We start from the raw sequence: 20,640 nt of genomic DNA on the forward strand, positions 1-20,640 counted from the left end.
TGTTTATATTTTTAAAAGCACTGCTGTGCAATGTATTTGATGTATTTTTCAAAACGATTTTCAACAACTCGTATGTGCAAAACATTGCAGTGTATTTCTGCAGCAATGCCCAGAATGCAGGTATCCGTGCTATGATTACATGAGCTACACGACATCGTGTGAGAAGTGATGCTGATGTGATGGCAGCCAGCAGCCATCGCGGAAGTGCTGTGTGCGATTGGTGCAGAGCTGCTCTCCCTGCTCTTATTCTGTTCATCTCCTGCTCCTCTTCTGCTCCTCTTCTGTTCCTTTCCCACTGCTCTACTGCTCCTCTCCTACTTCTCGTCTATTAATCTCCCACTCCTCTCCTGCTCTCTTCTGTTCATCTTGTGCTCCTCTTCTGTTTCTCTCCTGTTCTCTCCTGCTCATCTTCTGTTCCTCCCCTGCTCCTCTTCTGCGCCTCTTCTATTAATCTCCCACTCCTTTTCTGTCCCTCTCCTGCTTCTCTTCTGTTCATCTCCTGCACCTCTTCTCTTCCTTACATGCTCTTCTTCTATTACTCTCCTGCTCCTCTTCTCTTCTCCTGTTCTTCTTCTGCTCCTTTTCTGTTCCTCTCCTGCTCCTCTCCCACTCCTCTTTTGCTCCTCTTTTGTTCCTCTCCTGCTCCTCTCTCCTGCACCTCTTCTGCTTCTCTCTTGCTCCTCTTCTGTTCCTTTCTTGCTCCTCTTCTGTTCCTCTCCTGCATTCTTCTATTTCTTTCCCACTCCTTTTCTTCTCCTTTTCTGTTCCTCTCCTGCTCCTCTTCTATTGCTCCCCTGCTCCTCTTGTATAGCCATTTCAGTCCATCTCTTCATTTTTGCCTTGATGCAGTGAACTCTCTCAGGGAACCAAAAGAGGCCCTTTGCGTGTGTATATTGCCTGAAGAGAGGACTCAATGTTTCTGTTCTGGTACCTTTTTTATGTTGTAGATGGGCTGATAAATGCTTTGCACTAAAGGAGCTTGGTTCTGTGTGAATTTCTTACCAGTGTAGGATAGTGACAACAGGGTCAAGCAAAAATGTTTGGCTGCTCAGACTTCCTTTCGGCAGTGTGTTGTGTTCCCCGAGGAGCAGAACCTCTCATAGCCTTTTAAAATGACAATGTAGGAAATATTTGGAGCGCTGCCAAACGTACTTTAATATCAAGCCAAGCGAGCAACTAAGTGTACAGATGTGAGTAAATAGAGAGATGACTTTGTATTCAGAGCAGGGAGGTAAGTGAGATCCATACCCTGATAGCCTTGCTGTTTGTAGGCTACAGCGGTTCTCAATAGGAGCCTGTTCGGTATCTGCATTTGCTGCACAATATAGTGCTTCCAGCACCTGATAAAATAACAGTAATCTGTTTTCGGTCGGTTTCAAGCTTTTGATCAGTGTAAGCCACTGTGATTTTTATGTATTTTTTTTTTTTCTTTGAAAACAAAGCACGGCAATGCATATTTCATTTGGGGCTGCACTGCCAGTTTTCCCCTCTGGTGGAGTTCAGGGTGGCACAGCAAGCAGGGAGGGGCTGCTGGGTTCACATCCTTGCTCCTTATCAGGAATTCTTCACATTTTTGTGACCACACGCAGGTGAAAATCTCAGTTCTGTAAGATGTCTCTGATCTTGAAGGAAACTAAGTTCAGGGGTAGTTCACAAGTCACACCCAATGACTTCAGATGAGGGAAAGGAACTCCTGTCTTGGTGGTCCTGGTGTTTTCTGAGAAGGAGTTGGGATGCTCTTACTGGGTTAGGAAAGTAGAATTTTCTCTGTCCATTAAAAATGATTAAGGCTTACTTTTATATTTTATGATTCTGTGACCTAGGTAGCACGTTTGGATTTATGCTGATATTTTCATGCTGCTGTCCTCTGTTGTTGGGGTCTTTGGTCTTTTTTGATGTTCAGTGTGACGTGACTGTGTGTCTTACTTTAGTGAGACTGTGAAGATTTTAAAGTGCATAGTTTTTGCTCAAAGTAATTACAAAAGGTTACGCTCAGTTGTATTCTGCTATGAAATAACCCATGTCTCCATTGGAAATATATAATCTTCCATGAAGACTTATTTTTAACCTAGTCTTTCTCCACCAGATGTCTCTGTTTACTATGCAATATTATGTTGTAAGAAACACTTGACTTAGCTAGTGTTTATTTTCATTATGACGGTATTGATTTGCTTACACCATCAATTCCCTGAATGATTTGGTATTATGATTTTCATGTTGTGTGATACTGGCTTTTCTTTGAAATTGTGTTTTAAAACAGTATTGGATGGCCATTGAAAGGTGTGGGACAGATGTGTTCTCCCTCTGTTGTCTAGTTGATGAGTTTTGATCTTTGAATTTGGAAATCACTACCTACACACTATACACAGAATCAGATTTGGACCACAAGAAAATTCATAATATCAAATTATGAATTTTTGTAGATGTATGCAAATATGTACAGGGAAGTGATCTGTATACAAGATTCAGTTTGGTTTTTATTTCTCCCCAAAGTGTTCATTGTGGGGGAAAAACCAGTGCCTTTCAGTCACATGCAGCACAGCTCATCACAGCACTACATAGCTCATCACTGCACTGCTAGTCACTGCACTACACAGCTCATCACTGCACTGCTAATCACTGCACTACACAGCTCATCACTGCACTACCACAGCTCATCACTGCACTACACAGCTCATCACTGCACTACACAGCTCATCAAAACACAGCTCATCACTGCACTGCTAATCACTGCACTACACAGCTCATCACTGCACTACCACAGCTCATCACTGCACTACACAGCTCATCACTGCACTGCTAATCACTGCACTACACAGCTCATCACTGCACTGCTAGTCACTGCACTACACAGCTCATCACTGCACAGCTCATCACTGCACTACACAGCTCATCACTGCACAGCTCATCACTGCACTACACAGCTCATCACTGCACTGCTAATCACTGCACTACACAGCTCATCACTGCACTGCTAGTCACTGCACTATACAGCTCATCACTGCACTGCTAGTCACTGCACTACACAGCTCATCACAGCACTGCACTGCTAATCACTGCACTACACAGCTCATCACTGCACTGCTAGTCACTGCACTACACAGCTCATCACTGCACTACCACAGCTCATCACTGCACTATACAGCTCATCACTGCACTGCTAATCACTGCACTACACAGCTCATCACTGCACTACACAGCTCATCACTGCACTGCTAGTCACTGCACTACACAGCTCATCACTGCACTACCACAGCTCATCACTGCACTATACAGCTCATCACTGCACTGCTAATCACTGCACTACACAGCTCATCACAGCACTGCACTGCTAATCACTGCACTACACAGCTCATCACTGCACTGCTAGTCACTGCACTACACAGCTCATCACTGCACTGCTAATCACTGCACTACACAGCTCATCACTGCACTACACAGCTCATCACTGCACTGCTAGTCACTGCACTACACAGCTCATCACTGCACTGCTAATCACTGCACTACACAGCTCATCACTGCACTGCTAATCACTGCACTACACAGCTCATCACTGCACTGCTAATCACTGCGCTACACAGCTCATCATTGCAATGCTAATCACTGCACAGCTCATCACTTCACTACACAGCTCATCACTGCACTGCTAATCACTGTGCTACACAGCTCATCATTGCAATGCTAATCACTGCACAGCTCATCACTTCACTGCACAGCTCATCACTTCACTGCATAGCTCATCACTACTCTGCACTGTAAAGCTCATCACTGCACTGCTAATCATTGCACTGCATAGCTCATCACTGTGCTACCCAGCCTATCACTGCTCTGCACTGCTCATCACTAATGTGTACTGCACTGCTCATCACTGCTAATCACTGCACTTAACAGCTCGTCACTGCACTGCTCATCGCTGTACTTCACAGCTCATCACTGCACGGCTAATCACTGCACTGCATAGCTCATCACTGTGCTACCCAGCCTATCACTGCTCTGCACTGTACTGCTCATCACTGCTATGCTCTGCACAGTTCATCACTGCTCTGCACGGCACTGCTCATCACTAATGTGCACTGCACTGCTCATCACTGCACTGCATATCCCATCAGTGCCCTACCCAGCTAATCACTGCAGTGCACAGCTCGTCACTACTCTGCACTGCACAGCTCATCACTACACTGCACATCTCATCACTACACTGCACAGTTCATTACTGCACTTCACAGCTCATCACTGCACAGCACAGCTCATCACTGTACTACCCAGCTCATCACTGTACTGCACAGCTCATCACTACTCTGCACTGCGCAGCTCACCACTGCACTACCCAGCTTATCACTGCAGTGCACAGCTCATCACTGCACTGCTCTTCAATGCTCTGCATAACTCATCTCTGCTTTGCACTGCTCATCACTGCTATGCACTGAATAGCTCATCACTGCTCTGCACTGCACAGCTCATCACTGCTCTTCACTGCACAGCTCATCACTACACTGCACAGCTCACTTTGTGCTCACTGCTGCCCCACATGGCCGGTTTGAAGCAGTGCCCTCCACCTGGGCACTTCTCCTGTGCCATGACCTTTCCTTCGCCTCCTCTGCTTTTCACACAATTGCTGTAAACGATGTGATGCTACATGCAGCTGCATTTAAAGGGGATTAATTTGTTTCTTAGTGGCAGGAATGTAACAAGATCCCCGCAAACGCACATACACACACACACACACACACACACACCAACACAGGGATTGTGGTCTGCTGTTATACTTGTGTTACACTTATATTGCTGCCTTATATGCAAGTTCAATAGAGCAGTGAAGTTGTTATGATTTTGTTACTGTCTGTAATCTGGCCTTGGGTAGTGTGTTTTTGCAAAAGCAGTTGTTGTGACAATTACTTGAGGAACTAGAGCGTGGAATAATTCAAATCTCTCTATAAAAAGTCAATTAGCATTAAAAAGGGAAGACGCAGGGAAATGGATCAGACAGGGCCCAGGCACACAGTTGAAGATCAGTGCTTACTTTCGGCCCACTAAAACGTTTCTCTGGGTTTGACACTGTTTGAACAACAACCTTTTGGCCCGTAGGAGGCATATCTGCTACCTGTTTGGCTGAAAACCCCAGTCCTGTTGAGCTAACAGTGACATTTCCTGTTCCATTGTTACAGCTTTTGTTTGGAGGGTTCAGATTTTTTTTCCCCCCAGATTGAAGGGCTGGGACAGGCATGAGGTTGCTAACAGGATCAAGTCTGTTTTTTTTTTTCCTCCCTACCCTGAATCCAAGCAGACAGGGTGTGGCAGGATGAAAAAAAATAATATTTATTTGATCAAAGTTATTGGTTCTTCAGCTCTGTAACAAAGATGAAAGATCTTATATTTATTGCACGCTAGTAACAGTGTAACACTGAACTAATTGGGTCTTGATCTGCCAATCACCCCGGGGTGTGCAAAGAGATACTCTTTGCCTTCGCTTTGAGGACTCTGACTGTGCGTCAAGGCTGGAAGAAAAACAGAGTAAAGCAGATAAATGAACCTTAAATGAGCTGTTTTTGTGGCTTTCCCGGAGAATCCCTTTCTGTTTTCTCCCGACCAGTCGTAGCACGCAGATCCGTCCGCTAGACAGCACTGACTCAGAAGATTATTTTTTGCTTGTTTGAGATCACACCATTGTGTATTAAACAGGACTATTAGTTTGATGGGATGTCTTAATAAGCGAGGGTAAATGAAATGACAACACAAGTTTAAAAAAAAAAAGAAAACCGTAAAGAAGAAAGAAAACAGTTTTTGAAGTGGTATTCTATTTTAAAGGATGAGCAATCCTTTTTTGTATTTTGGGTTCATTAAAATCTCCATAAGGAAGAGGTTGTTTGGGGTGGGGGGGATCATATTTATTTATTTATTTATTGAAATAATATTTTTCTAAAAATGAGAATCTTCATTTTCATCAGCAGTCATTTGAAGTAATTGTGAATGTCTAATGGTGTGTTATTCCCTCTTGCAGGGTCAGCCTCTCATTCTCAGTGCAACGCTCTGCTTCTGCACAAGGAGCTGGACAGCGTCAGGAGTCAGAGGAACAAGCTGGGTGAGCGTCCCGATCTCAGGCGTGCGCTTTGTTCCTGTGCGCGGCCATGTTTGTGCTGTCCGGGGGGATATCCATCACACAGGCTGGTGCAGACCCTGCTGGCAGCAGGGCGCTTTTCAAACGCTCTCGCTAGGCTTTGGCTTCTCCTTCCTTTTTTTGTCTCATTTCTACATTTGGACAGGAACCAGACGTGGTTTTTTGTTAGATGATTAGTCTTTCCAATCTTTTTGGGATATTATTAATGAAGTGCAGTGTGGGCAGAAGCTCGGGGAGACGGAGAGAGGCACAGAGGCACTTAGGATATTGGACAAGAGGCAAACTTTATTGTAGCGGGCCTTTTAGTGATGTCATTAATTAAGGCGCATTGTGCATATGGAATATGCTTGGCAGAGCCGTAGGCAGGCAGCTGGGGTGGCCGCTGCCATCGAACCTCTAAGGAGCCATAGCAGCCTGAGCCGCTGCTTTTTAATACAGGTCTAGGACCAGCGCCACCGTGCGTGTGTGTGCGTGTGCGTGTGTGTGTGTGTGCGTGTGTGTGCGTATGTGTGTGCATGTGTGTTTGTGTGTGCGCATGTGTCTGTTTGGGTCTTTCTCATGCAGGCGCACACTATGCCCGATCTGTTCTGCACAGTGTTCCATTTCATATTTCATTTGTTTAATTCACGTTTGGGGCGATGTGACATTGAGGGGGATGTGCATTATGGGTAGTGGCTGGTTTCAGTCCGTCTTGACCTTGATACTGTGTGTAATGAAATGGCAGCATAACATACAGTGGTGCAATGATCGTCTGCTGCAGAAGCCAGCGTCTTGTTTATGCTTGCTAAGCTAGCAGTCCTTCATGTTTTAAACCTTCTGGCTATGTTCTTGTCTCTCGTGTATTGAATCTGATAAGAGACAACAAAGGACTTCCTGAAAATATGTGCCAACATCATTGTTGTTATTACTCTGCTTCCCTGCTACTTTGAGCATTGATAAGGATGGTAAGGTGAAGAGTGACTGAATGAGGAATAGCCTTGGCTCTGTTTGTGTATGAAAAAGAGGGAGTGTTGATAATGTTTGGTTTCGATACACAGATACAGACAGAAATCGCTTTCAGATCTTTTCTCCGAATGTCTTTTCATCTTCTTTTGCATTATTGTTCTTCCTGAGAAGGACAGGCCTAAATGAGTGGCTAATTAAAGACAAAGTGTTTCATTTATAGCAGTTGTGCAATCAATAATATCTCTCCCCCCCCCCCCCCCGCAGGGGAGCGATTGGAGATAAGTTTCTGTGGCACACGCGATACACCTCAAACGGAGAGTTTGGGGGAAGCGGTGGCGCGCGGGCTGGCGGGACGGCCGAGGGTTCGAAAGCGCCGCGTTTCGGCGCGCCGCCGAGGCCGCGCCTGTCGCCCCCGCTAACCGAGCGTCTTTGTGCTGCTCCCTCTAGAGAGGCGGAAGAAGGCTTCGGCGTGGGAGAAGAATCTGCTGTACCCCATTGTCATGCTAATACTCCTGACTGGAACAGTAAGCAACCACAATATCACCTTCTTGTTTTCCTGCACCAGTGCCACACTTGCATTCTCACGCTCACATAGGCAGGTGGGAGTTTGTGTGGCCTTGCTGAGGTACAGTCTAGGCCACCTACAAAAGTATACACTAACCTAACCTTGTGCTACACAAATGTGCGCACACACACAAACAAACACACACATACACACACACACACACACACACACACACACACACACGCACACACACACACACACGCACACACACAGCACTGACAGCTGGTCTTGACAGTGTCTAGGCTAGTTGAGCTCAGCGAGCGCTAGTGGCGGGAGCCTTCACCGACTGAGCCACTCGGGAGCCTGAAGTGTCCTGCATCATAATGTGCACCGCCAGAGCGACCGCTGCGGTGCGAATGCACTGCTGCTGTAAGCTGCGCCTTACTCGAGAACACACAGACCTGCGCCAAACGTAAGCCTGTGCGTGGGGAGGACAGTGTGACACAGTGCACTGCAGGGGCCCACCTCTAGTCTTCATCACAGGTCCGCGGATATCACCTTTAGAGTTACAGTGTGTGCTTGGTCGTCATGTCTTGTAAGAATTTAATTATAAATGTGGGATCTTGACATGATCTTTGAGAGGCATTATGAACAAAAAAAACCCATTGGTTATGTAGGTTTGTGTTACCTTTTGATAGGCATTGTTAAAATTAGATGACGTACTGCATCTGTGTATCGGCTGAATTCAGAAGTGGATTCCAGCTCTCTGGGAAATGAGGATTGATATCAGCTGCTGGATTACCTGTGCAAACTGGAATGATTGTGGAAGGACTCTAAGGTCCTTAATTAATAAAGGACTGGCTGACTAAGGTCCGAGGCAGAGCGTTGTGTCCAAGCAGGTGTGCAGCTTCACACCTGTGCGATCTGCTGTCTGGATTGCGCAGTAATCCAGTTGCTTCATCCTTATTTTCTCCAGAATTGATCCTTGCATCACGTGCTTTTTTCTGCATCTGGCTAAGCCTTTTTTTCCCCCCATTTTACCCCATAGACAATCTCTGTCCTTCTAGTTGCTCTCAACATCCTGTATTTATTAGTGGATGAAACTGCAATGCCAAAGGGATCAAAGGTGAGTTGTGAACAAAGTCCTGTTGCGTTTTTTGTTTGTTTTGTTTGTTTTGTTTGTTTCTTCCCCCCCCCCCCTTTCTTTCTTTTGTCCCGCCGGTTATGCGCGGAGGTTCGAGCGCCGCGCCGCGACGCGAACGCTCTGTACCGAAGGCTTTGCCGCGCGATAAGGCGAATTCCAGCTGTGTCCAGGTGCATGCTGGAAACCGTGCGCGATGCTAATCTGCAGGGTTTTTTTTTTTTATCAGCGATGGCGTGCGCCTTCTGATGTTCATTGAGAGTCATTTCACAGTGCGGCGCAGATGAAATGGGGATGCGTGTCAGAAGCCCAACGCTACTGAACACGCTGCTCTTCTGCCGTCTCCGCACTCACTTCACTGACTTACTGAACCCGTGTGGCAGTGGAGATCCAAGCCCGCCTTTGCTTTTGTGCACAAGCGTTAAATTCCCCTGCGTTTTAAATGAGGGGTGCAGGTTATCTTTCCGTAGTAGATACCGTACATTTTTATAGCCATTTTGGATAGTTGCAAGATCTTTTTCTTCTTATAAATGCAACAAAATAGATCTTCTTTCTCATGCTTTTTTCACCTTTTTTCTTCTTGCGGTGACCGCCCTCTACATTCCAATTATTTTATTTAAAAGTTATTTTTCTTGGCATGACACACACGATAAAATCCCCCAAATTACCCTTGTCATGCATGGTGTCAGCTTCCTGACAGCTCTGCCTGCTAAATGGTTTACGCTTTCTGAAGAGCTGGACTCGTTCCACGCCTCTGATCTCCCGGCAGACGTCGGAGGTGTCCTCTTTAAAGCTGATCAATACGCCGATCCCTCCGATAAGCATCTTAACCCAACATGTCGCGCTGCTTTTGCAGCTGTTCGCACACGGCCCGCGGTGCGCTCGGGGCAGGGCGGCGGGAGCCCCGAGCCGTCGCCGTTTCGCAGGGGGGCTCGGGGGAAAGAAGCGGGCGCGCTCGGGATGAGTCACGCGGCCCGGCGGATCACAGCTGCCGGAGATTTGCGAACGGGGGAGAGGAGCGCTCGCGCACAAAAGGAGAGGCACGCACGGATTTCGCCGCTCGATGAAAGAGCGCTAAGAAGGCCAATGAAACTGTTGTTACAAGCCGGCCCAATGGCATTACGGTTCTGGCACAAAAAAAGGGGCCGTGTTTTTTAAAATTTCATAAAACGTCCCGACAACGACGCAGCACTGCTGGTTTTCCCACTTGACCTTTAGCTGAAAACGTCGAGCTCCGTCAGTCGGCGGCTTTGCGGGTTTTAAGAGGGAATCCGATCCATTATTCGTTTTTTGTCATGTCGTTATCCCTCATTAAAGCACCCGAGGCTCATCAAAGCGCAGGATGGAACGCACCTGAAGGGGGGGACTGGCTGCTCTCGGCGCTCGGTGGCGGCGTGCCGCGCGCTGCTAGCAGGCTGTGCCCCAACGCAGCTGCCGCGAGCGCGCTAATCCCAGAACCAACAAACGCGGCGGCGCGGTTCTGGAGCACGTACCGCACCGGGCGGGATGCGACGGGCACTCCGGAACCGAATCACCGGAGCTTCCACCTCGAGTCAAAATTAAAAAAAACAAAACAAAAAACCGTAATGAGAGAGAGCTTCTAGAACCTTGATTCACATTCAGTGTTAATGACATCAGGTCTTCTGCAGTAATTCCCTGAAAGAGTGCTTTCCATTCGATTTCCACTGTAAGTGGAGGAATGACAGTTGCATAAAGACATGAAACAACCTGCCTTTTTTATTTCTTTTCTTTTTTTTTTTTTTTTTTTTTGGTGTGTTAAAAACGCGTTTAATACTGGCCTCCCTGTGGTGATGAAGTTGTAGCTCGGTGTAGATGCAGAACTTCAAAAGCGGCTTCTCCCTGAGCCCTTTGTCAGTGTGCAGAAGCCGTGGACTTTCTGAATTTGCCTCTTTCAGTACCGAGTTCCCTGATGCCAAGTGAAAAGCTGTGTATGTAAACAGGGCTAGTGCCAAGAAGGGCCCAACAAAAGCAAATATTTATCACTTAACGGCACAGATAAGGATTTTGGATGGGGTTTTTTTTCCTTTAACTTCAAAAAGGACACCCCAGTGTTTACCACAGTATTTGTTTTTTTGTTTTTTTGTGTGTTCTTTACTGACGTGCATTCAGTCAGCACACCCTTTCATTGGAAGGAGTATGCCTTTTTGTTTGAACACCTGTTTAGTTATAACATGGCCAGAAATGAGAGTAAAAAAGCATTTATTTATCTATTTCAGTCCACACTTCAGCCAGTCTATTAGGTTTTCTAGCTGTCTGGTTATTAGAGGTTGGAGGATATCCTGTTACAGAGTATGTTTTATTGATTCACCCAAAGGTTCTTAAATTATATTTCTGAACATTTTCAGTTGCATATCATTAATAACTTTTACATAGCATGGTGTTCGTAAACACAACGCATGCATCTTCATGTTGACATGTAGCTCATACTCTGTAGTCTAGTATGGTTATGCGATGAAAAAATAGCATCTGCACTAATCTTTGAATTTGTTCTGCAAACCTGACCTGATGCTTTATCAATTCAATAAAGATACACTGTTTTTCCTTTTTTAATTCCTTTTTTTGTTTTTGCTTCAGGAACGAGGGATAGGGAATGCTTCCTTATCAACCTTTGGAGTTGTCCAAGCTGCTGTTGAAATCATTCTGATGTTGTATCCTTTAAATACACGCACACGCGTGTGCACACACACACACACACACACACACAAACCTGCATATGAGTTAGTGCTGTTGTCATTGTGGGGCTGAGGCTGTGTCGTTCTCCTGAGGGATGGGTCCTAGGAAAGCTTCCGGGTGAGGGGAGGGAGGGAGGGAGCGCTTATGTTTTCCTTCTCTTTATAATTCTGAGGAAGCGTGAAAACGGAGGTGAAGCCACAATTGAAGCCGTTGCCCCCCTCCCACCCCCCCCCCCCCCCCCCACCTCACAGAACGCGCCTTTTCCTTGATTCTCGCAGCTACCTAATGGTGTCCTCTGTCGTCGGCTTCTACAGCCTGCGCCTCTTTGAGGGCCTCACCCCGCGGAAGGACGACACCACCATGACGACGGTAAGGCCAGGGAGGCCCGAGGTGCTGATGCGCGCGGGCCCCCGCCGCCGCGCTCCTTTGTCTCTCCTTCCCTCTCCTCCCCCTTTCTCACGCGGAGCGCTTCTGACGTCCGTCGTCTGAGTAAAGTGGCCCCTGAATGGCTCGTTTGATCAGGCCAATGTTTGTTTGCGCGTTGCGTAAGGGCGAACGGGGAGAATTTCATAAGGCCTGAAAGGGCGGGAAAAGGATGTTTTCTGTTTGGCTGGCCGCGGCACCGCCATTCACTTGTTAATGGGCTGGGACCCTGGCGCTTGCTAACTAGCCGTGACGATTCAGTGAAAGGACTCGTCCACAAAGGAAAGAACCTGGTAATGAGCAACTTCAGAAGGACTAATTGCACAATCTGGGGAATCTATTTACACTGAAGTGTGTGTGTGTGTGTGTGTGTGTGTGTGTGTGCGTGCGTGCGGGTGTGTGTCCTTTGTTGTCATTCTCACCCATGTAGGCACTTCATCTGCAGAGATGGATAGATTTTATATACAAATCAATTGTTTTTAATATCAGTTTTCTTTGCTGGTGCATTTGACATGTATATTTAATTAAGCATGTTTTATCAGCATGTGCAGTGTTTCATGGTCATGATTTAAGTGTAGGTTAGTTTTGCTCCTGAAGGTTCATTGTTGACAGGGTGCGTGACAAAAATGTAATGGCTAAGCCTAATTAATGTTTGTACATATTCAGACCTTGTTTTTCTCCTCTCTGTTAGATCATTGGATGTTGCGTATCGATCCTTGTGCTCAGTTCAGCTTTGCCAGTCATGTCCAGAACCCTGGGTAAGGATCCAAATTGTTTTCTTGTCTTTCAGAAACAGAAACATTCTGGAAAATTTAAATGCGTATGAGAAATCGAGCCACAATACATATAATTTTTTTAATCAGGAAAATGTTAGTCGGTGATTGAGCACTACTGCAGACCAGTAAACACTGCAGGGTGCAGTAAGAATCTCTTAAATCCTGTTGATTTGCTTTGTTTTTTTTTTTTTTCTTTCGGCTTTCATACCAGAATGGCTGAGAACCTTTTGTTTTGCATGAGTTGGCTCAGAACTGGTGCCCCCAGGGGCTACAGTTCTGTGACCCTATCTCCAAGTAGTCTCTGTTAGAGACTTGCATCTGTATGACTCGAGGTCTGTGGAAGAAATATGACTTTCCTTGTCATGGCCCTCTGCTGTCAGATTGGGCTCGGCAAACTCGGGTGCATGAATATTCATATTTTGGGTGTTGCAGCAATAAAACCTGGACATTGACCGTCAAAGGGAAAGGAGGCAGTTATGCTCAGTTTGTTGGGGTTACTGACCAGGCTAACTAGCTAGCCAGGTATTTTAAGGTATTTCATTTTTTTTCATGCATGTCACCTTTGGCTAATACGTGCCCAGACTGCTGGGCTGTGGCTCCAGTTTGCTGCCCTGCCCGGCCACGCCCAGTGTGGTCACCAAGCACTGTTTTCTCACAGCGCTTGACGGCGTTTCCTAGCCTAATTGCTGCTCGTTGTGTCCAGGTTTGCTTGATATACGATCTGTTGCCAGGAGACGTAGGCTCTGCCCAATATAGATGCCAGATACGTTTCAAACACGTGCACATCTTGAGAGCGTTGACTCCTCCTCACTGTGGCTGCTTCTAGATGAGCCTTCTCTTAGCGGCTCGTCCCTGTGCATGAGCAATACTGCCTTCACAGAATGCAGTTTCTTTTTGTTTTTCCATTACTTTAGTGAGCATTCACCACACATTGGTAGTTTTGCTGTAGTGCAACCACAGGGCATTCCTTTCCTTGAAACTTACGGGAAGTTTATAATGGCTGTCGAATGGTTGTTAATGTGTCTAAAACATATATGATCATATATGATGTTTGACAAACAGTGTTGCTTCATATTTGAGATCATGTGGCAACATTCTGCATGCAAAGCCACTTGGGCCTTGAGCTTGATCTCAAACACAGACCTTTGTCGTGCATGTTCTCTGCTTTAGGTTTGATTAGCAGATGATGCCATCTTACATCACGTAGTTAAAGGGTACATGATAGGTGTCATCTTTGTATGCAGTTTAAAGATCTGCACTGAAGATGGCAACCAAACAGGCCCAAGCCTGAAACCTCAGGTCTGATAGGACCTTTATCTGGAGAACAAACGCGAGCTGTCTGCCCAACAAGCTGACTGTGGCGGCTGAACGTCAACCGCAGGCCTCAGCTGTTAATGTTAACAAGTTAGATTCCTTAATCGTTTACCATAGAGATTTGAGAGAGAATGAGCAGAAGTGACAGGACGGCGCTATCAACAATGACCGCTAATAAACGCGAGAGCCGACGCAGCTGTTTAAATAGTTTTTAACAGTGAGCGGAGGAGCACGGTGAGTCACGGGGCGCTTTGCAGAATATCAACATGCATGGCCTCCCAGGTTCTGCCTGCTGACATTGAATAGATGAAAAGGAATAAATACATTAAACAAGATCCGCAGAGCCCCTTCACGGCATGTGAAAGGCCGTCTGGAGGAACGTCAGTGTTTTAAGTGTGATGGGAAAGGTAAACTGTGGAGTGTTACTGCTCGGCCTTTGTACAGAGAATTAACTTGTCACAGTGTACACTGGAGATTTTTTTTTTCTCTCAGTCAAAAGGATATTGGAAAGAATTCCAGGCAAATACCAGGGAGGGGGGAGGGGGGAGGGGTGGGGGGGGGGGGTTGGGTGGTGTTTCATTCTGCATTTCAAACTAAACTAGTGGTTTATGTTAAATTGATCTGTCGAAGTGTGAATGAAAGCTAAACTAGACTAGTGGTCTATGTCAAATCGATGTCAAAATCTGTGTCTGCTTTTTTTTTTTTCCTAACCCCTTAACCCTAACAAGCTGAAGGGTACTTTTTTCCCCCAGCCCCTTAACCCTAACAAGCTGAAGGTGAAGTTTTTTTTTTTTTTAATGGAAGGGAAAAAAATCCAGTGAAGCCTGGATTTGGATGTCATAGCAGTCAATCATGTGTCAGATTTGAACCTGTCAATCACTACTGAGACCTTTCAGGTTTGAGAGCCACTTTTGGTTTGTGTAGAACCAGTCTCGGTCAAATTCCTTGTAAAAGAACGTTTTAAGTGACACGTTCACGTTTAAGCCACAAGAAATTGCACCTTTGGTTACTGTTGCCATACTGAACGCCTGGTGAAATGATAAAATCAGATCTGCAAAGTTTAATAGTGATTTAATATTTTGTTCATTACTTTATTACGCCTTGGGAAATGCTAAATTCATAAATTACAAAAACATAAAAAAGAGGGCAAACCAACGATCGGTTTACAAGCACCTTGTTTAAATCTAGTCCATTACAGAGGCCTTTTAATTAAAAGTGACCCCGGAATGTGTTCGTACACCGAGGCAGGCTGGGTAATGATGGCACCTCTGAAATGCTTTCACAAACACATTTTTGGTTATCCCGTTATCACCATTTTTTTTTTTTGAAGCCCTCTGAGATCAAAACCTTTCGATCAGAAATTAATTTGGCAGAGAGATTGTTGTAAGGTAATCCTGTGCTATTGATTGTATCCTCCGCCATCGTATAAGCAATTTTGCTAAAGGCCTGTGATGCAAGCTTAATGTTCAGGGAGGCTATAAATATGTATTTTTATGGATTGATGAATCGATTCTGTAATTTGATGATGGCACCATGGTTTTGGAATCATGGTCCAATGACCGAGTGTGTGCTGAAAATGTATTTTCTCAGAAGTGAAACCTACAGGTGCTCAGCCTGTTTTGAACACAGTGGGAGGCAGACGACAAACAGATTCCTCAATTATGGGGGTATTCCTGTTATAGAGGGCATAGTGCCTTCATTTACTGAACTTACTTCAGTTTTCTTCCCCTCCAACTTATTTGGACATTCATGGTCGTCTCTGTACCTTTATGTTGCCAGTGCACCTCTCGTAATATTACTAGCCTATAATTATTACAAGTTGAGCACAACATGTGTGCAAGACTGAAATCAAGCAGTGTCAGCTGAGTGCAACTAAGGAAACCAGTAGCACTAATGTACCAAGACACTACCCGCAGTCAAACCCACGCTCTTGGATATTTGGAGCTTTACCATGCTTAAGCATTCAAAGGCCTCAGGTCCTGGAAGACCCATGTGAAGCCTGTGACACGGTTTATGGTTTACAGCTCTCTCTACCTGTTTTCTGTTACCATGTAGAAGGACACACAGGCCCAAACTCCACAGCCTGAGGATGCCGGTCACTGCTGATGCCTGTAGAGATTACAGCGCGCTTGTTGTTATTAATTATTACGGCGGTTATTCCAGCTCCAGAAGCGTGCAGGGCGTGTATTACAGCGCTTGCGACAGCGGGGGCTAAAACGACGGCCCGTTCCAGGGCCGGTACGTGCTTACACACAGCCTCAGTGGCAGAGAGGCGGCCCACGCTAGAAAAGGCCCAGCATAAATAAATAGGAAACAATAGGGTGTTGATGGCTCCGCAGGCAGTGTGTGATCCTCTGTGACAGATGGTTTTAAATTGAAAACCCCGGCGAGTCTGGTCTAAGTCACAGCACGGAGCCGCCGGGGCTGCTCAGAGGAGCACGGATTTCAGACCCTTTTTCCGCGTCTCCGCCAGCGGGGCTCCTTGCTCAGGAGCGCAGGGGTCTTCTCGCGACGGACTGCCGCAAAGAGGATCCGCGCATTCCACATCTCCACCTCGCTCTGCTGCGAATGGTTCCTCCTGCTCTCGAAGCTGGCGGAAAATAAATAAATAAATAAACGCGCGTGCATCTTTGCTTTTCGTCTTTTCGATTGGCTTTCTGCTGCATGAGAAAATGTGCAATAGCCCTGGTTTGGGGGCTGGCTTAATGAAGTAGCATGGCGTAGGGGAAGAGCTCCCGTTTATGTAGATTGTAAAGTGGAGCATTTAGCCTTGGTTGATGTGATACATTTGTGCTTTTAGGGCATGTAGAAGCAGTTCCCAGGACGCCTGAATTTCTCTTGAGTGCATTTCCAAAACGCAGAGAATAAGGGTGAGAGAGTGTGCCTCTCAGAAGCAGGGCGGGGTGGAGGCAGCTCGATGGCCATGTTCTCTTGGTTAATCCGAAGCTGGGCACGACTTCCTGGCCGGCGTGAAAGACAGTGACGGATCGCCGCCCGTCTCCCGGCAAGGCGGTTAGCGCAAGCCTGCTGCATTGTGGCCGAAAGCTGCAAGATTGTGCCTGCTTATTGTTTGAGTTTGAAATGTGTGCTGGAGAAGTTGACTCAGGTGTACGCAGGCGACTGGGATCCCATTGAGGCTTGCCGTGTTTAAGGTGCGGCTGAAGAATTCTCCCCCAGTCCGCATGCCAGCCAAAACCACTTGCGCGACTCCATTATGTGGGAGCTTTCCTGTGAAAGAGCATGATTAAGTGGAGCAAAAGGGGGGAATGAAGGGCCAAAATGTAAGAACTCAGATTCTGACTACGGTGTTGTTATTGTTTGGGTGACGTGAATACATAAAATAAACAATGACTTTCCGATTGGTAATAATGATCGTGATAGTTGTTTGATTGAGCTGTAAGGTCAGGATGAATGTTCTCCTTCTCCCAGTTTGGAATAGACGGCTCTGCTCTCCTTTTTTCTCACGCTGATCTGGTAAGTCGGGTGAGAAACAGGCTTTAAGGAAGAGAGAGATGAGCCAGAAGGAACAGACATGCTTTGCTGTGCTTCTTCCTCGCTCCCGCTTGTGTGGATGATGGAGTGTTTCGCTTGTAAACACTTTCCTCCTCTCGAAAACGGAGACGGGTCAGGAAGAAGCAACAGCTGTGTCTCTAAGCTCCCTTTGTTGGATGCCAGTCTGCATTTGTTTTGTTTGCTTGGTTTTAAATCCCCTAATTTGACAGGATTTTAAAGAACATCTAAACTAGTGTGAGAGAGGTGTGTCCAGTCCCACAACATCCCACAACAAGTGCTTTTGCCACGAGTGAAGGATACATTTGCTTTGGTTATCTGGCCAGTTAAACCCAAGTGAGTGAGAGGCAGCAGAGCTTCATGCCTGTACTCTGTATTTACTCTGCACACTGTAAGTTGGCCTGATGGAAAATGTCCATGTCATTGCATCATTGCACAGGTCCATTATCTTCAGAACAATGAGGTACCGGATGGGTCGAATTCAGGATTTCTGAGTGATTTTCAGAAGCAATTGATATGAAATGGGGGGAAAAAATAAATCACACTAAGCATTTTCTGTTTAGATGACATTAACAGGGTACGTTTTATTTTGCCTCTTATTTTTTCTTTTAACTTTTCACAGGAATTACAAGGTTTGATCTTCTTGGAGACTTTGGGAGATTTAACTGGTTGGGCAACTTCTACATTGTCCTGTCTTACAACCTGCTTTTTGCCGTGGTGACGACACTCTGCCTGGTTCGAAAGTTCACGTCCGCAGTTAGGGAAGCGCTCCTGAAAGCTTTGGGTAAGGCTCTGCGCGTCTCGGTCCGAGTGTATGATTTAATGTTTATTACCTGCGCTCTGTGATGGTGTGATGTCACTTCTGTTCAGGACCCTGGAACGGCGTATTAATTAGCCAAATGTCAGGGTGTTACTGTGAGTTTGTGGCAGCGCACCAGGGCCCGTGCGCGGAGCTGGGTCATGGTGTCTGCTGTGATATCGACATCCGTTGCTGCACAGAGATAGTGTTGATTCCTGTCAGACTTAGACCCGGAGTGACGAAAGTGAATGAAATTGCGCCAAGACGGCCGTGCCTTCGACCGATATGTGACAGCGAGAGAAATAAGCTCCGCAGCTTGTTCTGACAGGTCCGGGGTGCCTGATGTAACCACGGGTTCGAGAAATGTCAGAGGAAGCCAACGATCTACACCCCCGCCCCCCCACACCCACTCGCCCCCCTCAGCTGAGGTTAAATGAAGGTTTAAATGAGATTTCCCCCTTATCTTTCCTCACCCAGGTCTGGATAAATTGCACCTTTCAAACAGCCCCACGGACCCGGAGACAGCCAAGCACTCGGCGAACGGGCATCAGAAGTCTCTGTGAGGAGGAGACGCGCCCGTAATCAGCAGCAGCAGGAGGGAGAGCGAAGTGCGGCCATCTCGTTCCGTCTCCCTCCTCCCCTCTGGACAGGCATCGGGAGCAGGCCGAAGCCTGTGCGCCATTACAGTGTCCGCCGCAGCCATCTACAGCTGCACTGTGCTTTTCATTTCAAAAATAAGAAGAAAAAAACTTCATTTCCCAGAATGCATCAGAACCAACTGCAAGTTGTCCTGCAGAATGTGATGAACACTTCCTGTTTGCTACCAGGCTTTGTTTAAGGAAGCAGAATGGAACTTTTGGGATTGGAGTTTACAGTAAGAGAAGCTTACAGAACACAATTTTGGGCACTTCTGTCCACACTTTTTTTTTTATTGGTCGCAGTTTGCAGAGTCTCTTGGCCTGTCGTATGTCGTTTTGTTCTTTGTTCCCATTTTGTTCTTTGACTATCATACACTTCACCTTCAAGTTACTAAGCGACACCCAAATGCAGAACTTTGTTCTTTGTGTAATATTTTATCAATTGAAAGAACTTCAAGCGGTTAACTTGAAAACGTGTGAATAGTTAATGCACATTTTACTTAAAAAATGTTTTTTTTAAAAAGAACAAAAAAACTTTTATCTTTAGAAACTTATGCATAGTTCCAGCACATGTCTTTTCTTAATGTTTGTTTGCAGTGGTGGGGAGCATCAGTGGCATAAATATAAATACAGACCTAAAATATGATGTGACTGACATAAAACTGACAACAGTTTTATGGTAGAATCCAACACACACCACATAGATTTCCCTCTTTGTGTGTGTGACATGAGGAAATGAACCTGGTGGTATCAGCTTGGCTAAGCCATGCCTTCAGATCGGTATCCAGAACTATCTGAGCATTTGCAGTGACAGGTGTGCGCGGCGTTGATGTGAAGCTTTGCGCTATTTTAGGGACAGTCTCTCAGACCAGGATCAAAGTGATGGATATACAAAGAGAATTTTAGTACTAGGAGCTGCCTTTTCACTCTGGAAATTTTCTAAATGCAATGCCTTATTTGAAAACCATAAAATGTGTACAGGTATATAATTGCTTTTTTTTTTGGAAAAAATGGACTGAAATTGACTTTTTTTTTTTTTTTTTAAAGCGAAAGACACTGATGTCAAATAAATCGGTCTTAACCGTCCTGTCAATGCTGAACCGTAACGCCTCACAAACAGGGCAACAACCGAGCATTCAGACCAACCGAGAGGATGATGTCCATACAGCGTTTCTACCTTGCGTCTCAAATTACATGGAACGTGTGAAATTCAGGTGAAAGGACACACCCAAGCAGAATCTCATAATCACATTTACCCGATATAGCACTAACTCTATCAATCGGCGTTTGTCTGTCTCCATACCTCTCCGTTTCTTTCTTTTCTTTCCTTGTTTTTTTTTAACCCCCCCCCCCCCCATATTGGCAGAGGTCAGTCTCCATTTGCGGCTGCTTGAGCGGTGCTGAAGGTCTTGTTAAAGGCAATGCGGCAGAGGGCTGGAGAATTGATGGCGTTGCTCCGACAGCAGGCAGCAATGAGGCATTGAGAGCTATTCTAGGCAGAGCCCTGGTTGGCACAACGGTAATACTGATTAATGCCTTGGAGTCCTAATCAGGTGACTGGAAAGCCACTTGTTTAAGGGAAAAGAGAACTCCATTCTTCTACTGGAAATGGAGTTGGTGCAGCTGAGCCACACGACTGATCGAGATTGGTGTGTGTGTGTGTGTGTTCTGGTGTTGAAAGTGTTCTTTTTTTTTTTACAATTAAATGTTTATATATTTGCACAGCAGCAGAGATGGAAAATTGGGGAAAAAGAGAGCTGTAGATAATTTGCAGATCTTC

At 45.9% G+C, this 20,640-nt stretch overlaps 1 protein-coding gene across 1 annotated transcript in view; it reads left to right on the plus strand.

The window, feature by feature from the left end:
- lmbr1 (limb development membrane protein 1) overlaps nt 1-19,988 on the plus strand; it is a 50,311-nt gene extending 30,323 nt beyond the window's left edge. The window contains exons 10-17 of the mRNA XM_064332779.1: nt 5,999-6,079; nt 7,508-7,584; nt 8,614-8,691; nt 11,302-11,375; nt 11,679-11,769; nt 12,515-12,581; nt 18,046-18,207; nt 18,700-19,988. Coding sequence (XP_064188849.1) covers nt 5,999-6,079; nt 7,508-7,584; nt 8,614-8,691; nt 11,302-11,375; nt 11,679-11,769; nt 12,515-12,581; nt 18,046-18,207; nt 18,700-18,785 — 716 coding nt within the window. The 3' untranslated portion in view covers nt 18,786-19,988. The remainder of the gene's footprint in view (nt 1-5,998; nt 6,080-7,507; nt 7,585-8,613; nt 8,692-11,301; nt 11,376-11,678; nt 11,770-12,514; nt 12,582-18,045; nt 18,208-18,699) is intronic.
- Nucleotides 19,989-20,640: the final 652 nt, after the last annotated feature.

This window comes from Anguilla rostrata, chromosome 4 (assembly GCF_018555375.3).
Source record: "Anguilla rostrata isolate EN2019 chromosome 4, ASM1855537v3, whole genome shotgun sequence".
NCBI lineage: Eukaryota > Metazoa > Chordata > Actinopteri > Anguilliformes > Anguillidae > Anguilla > Anguilla rostrata.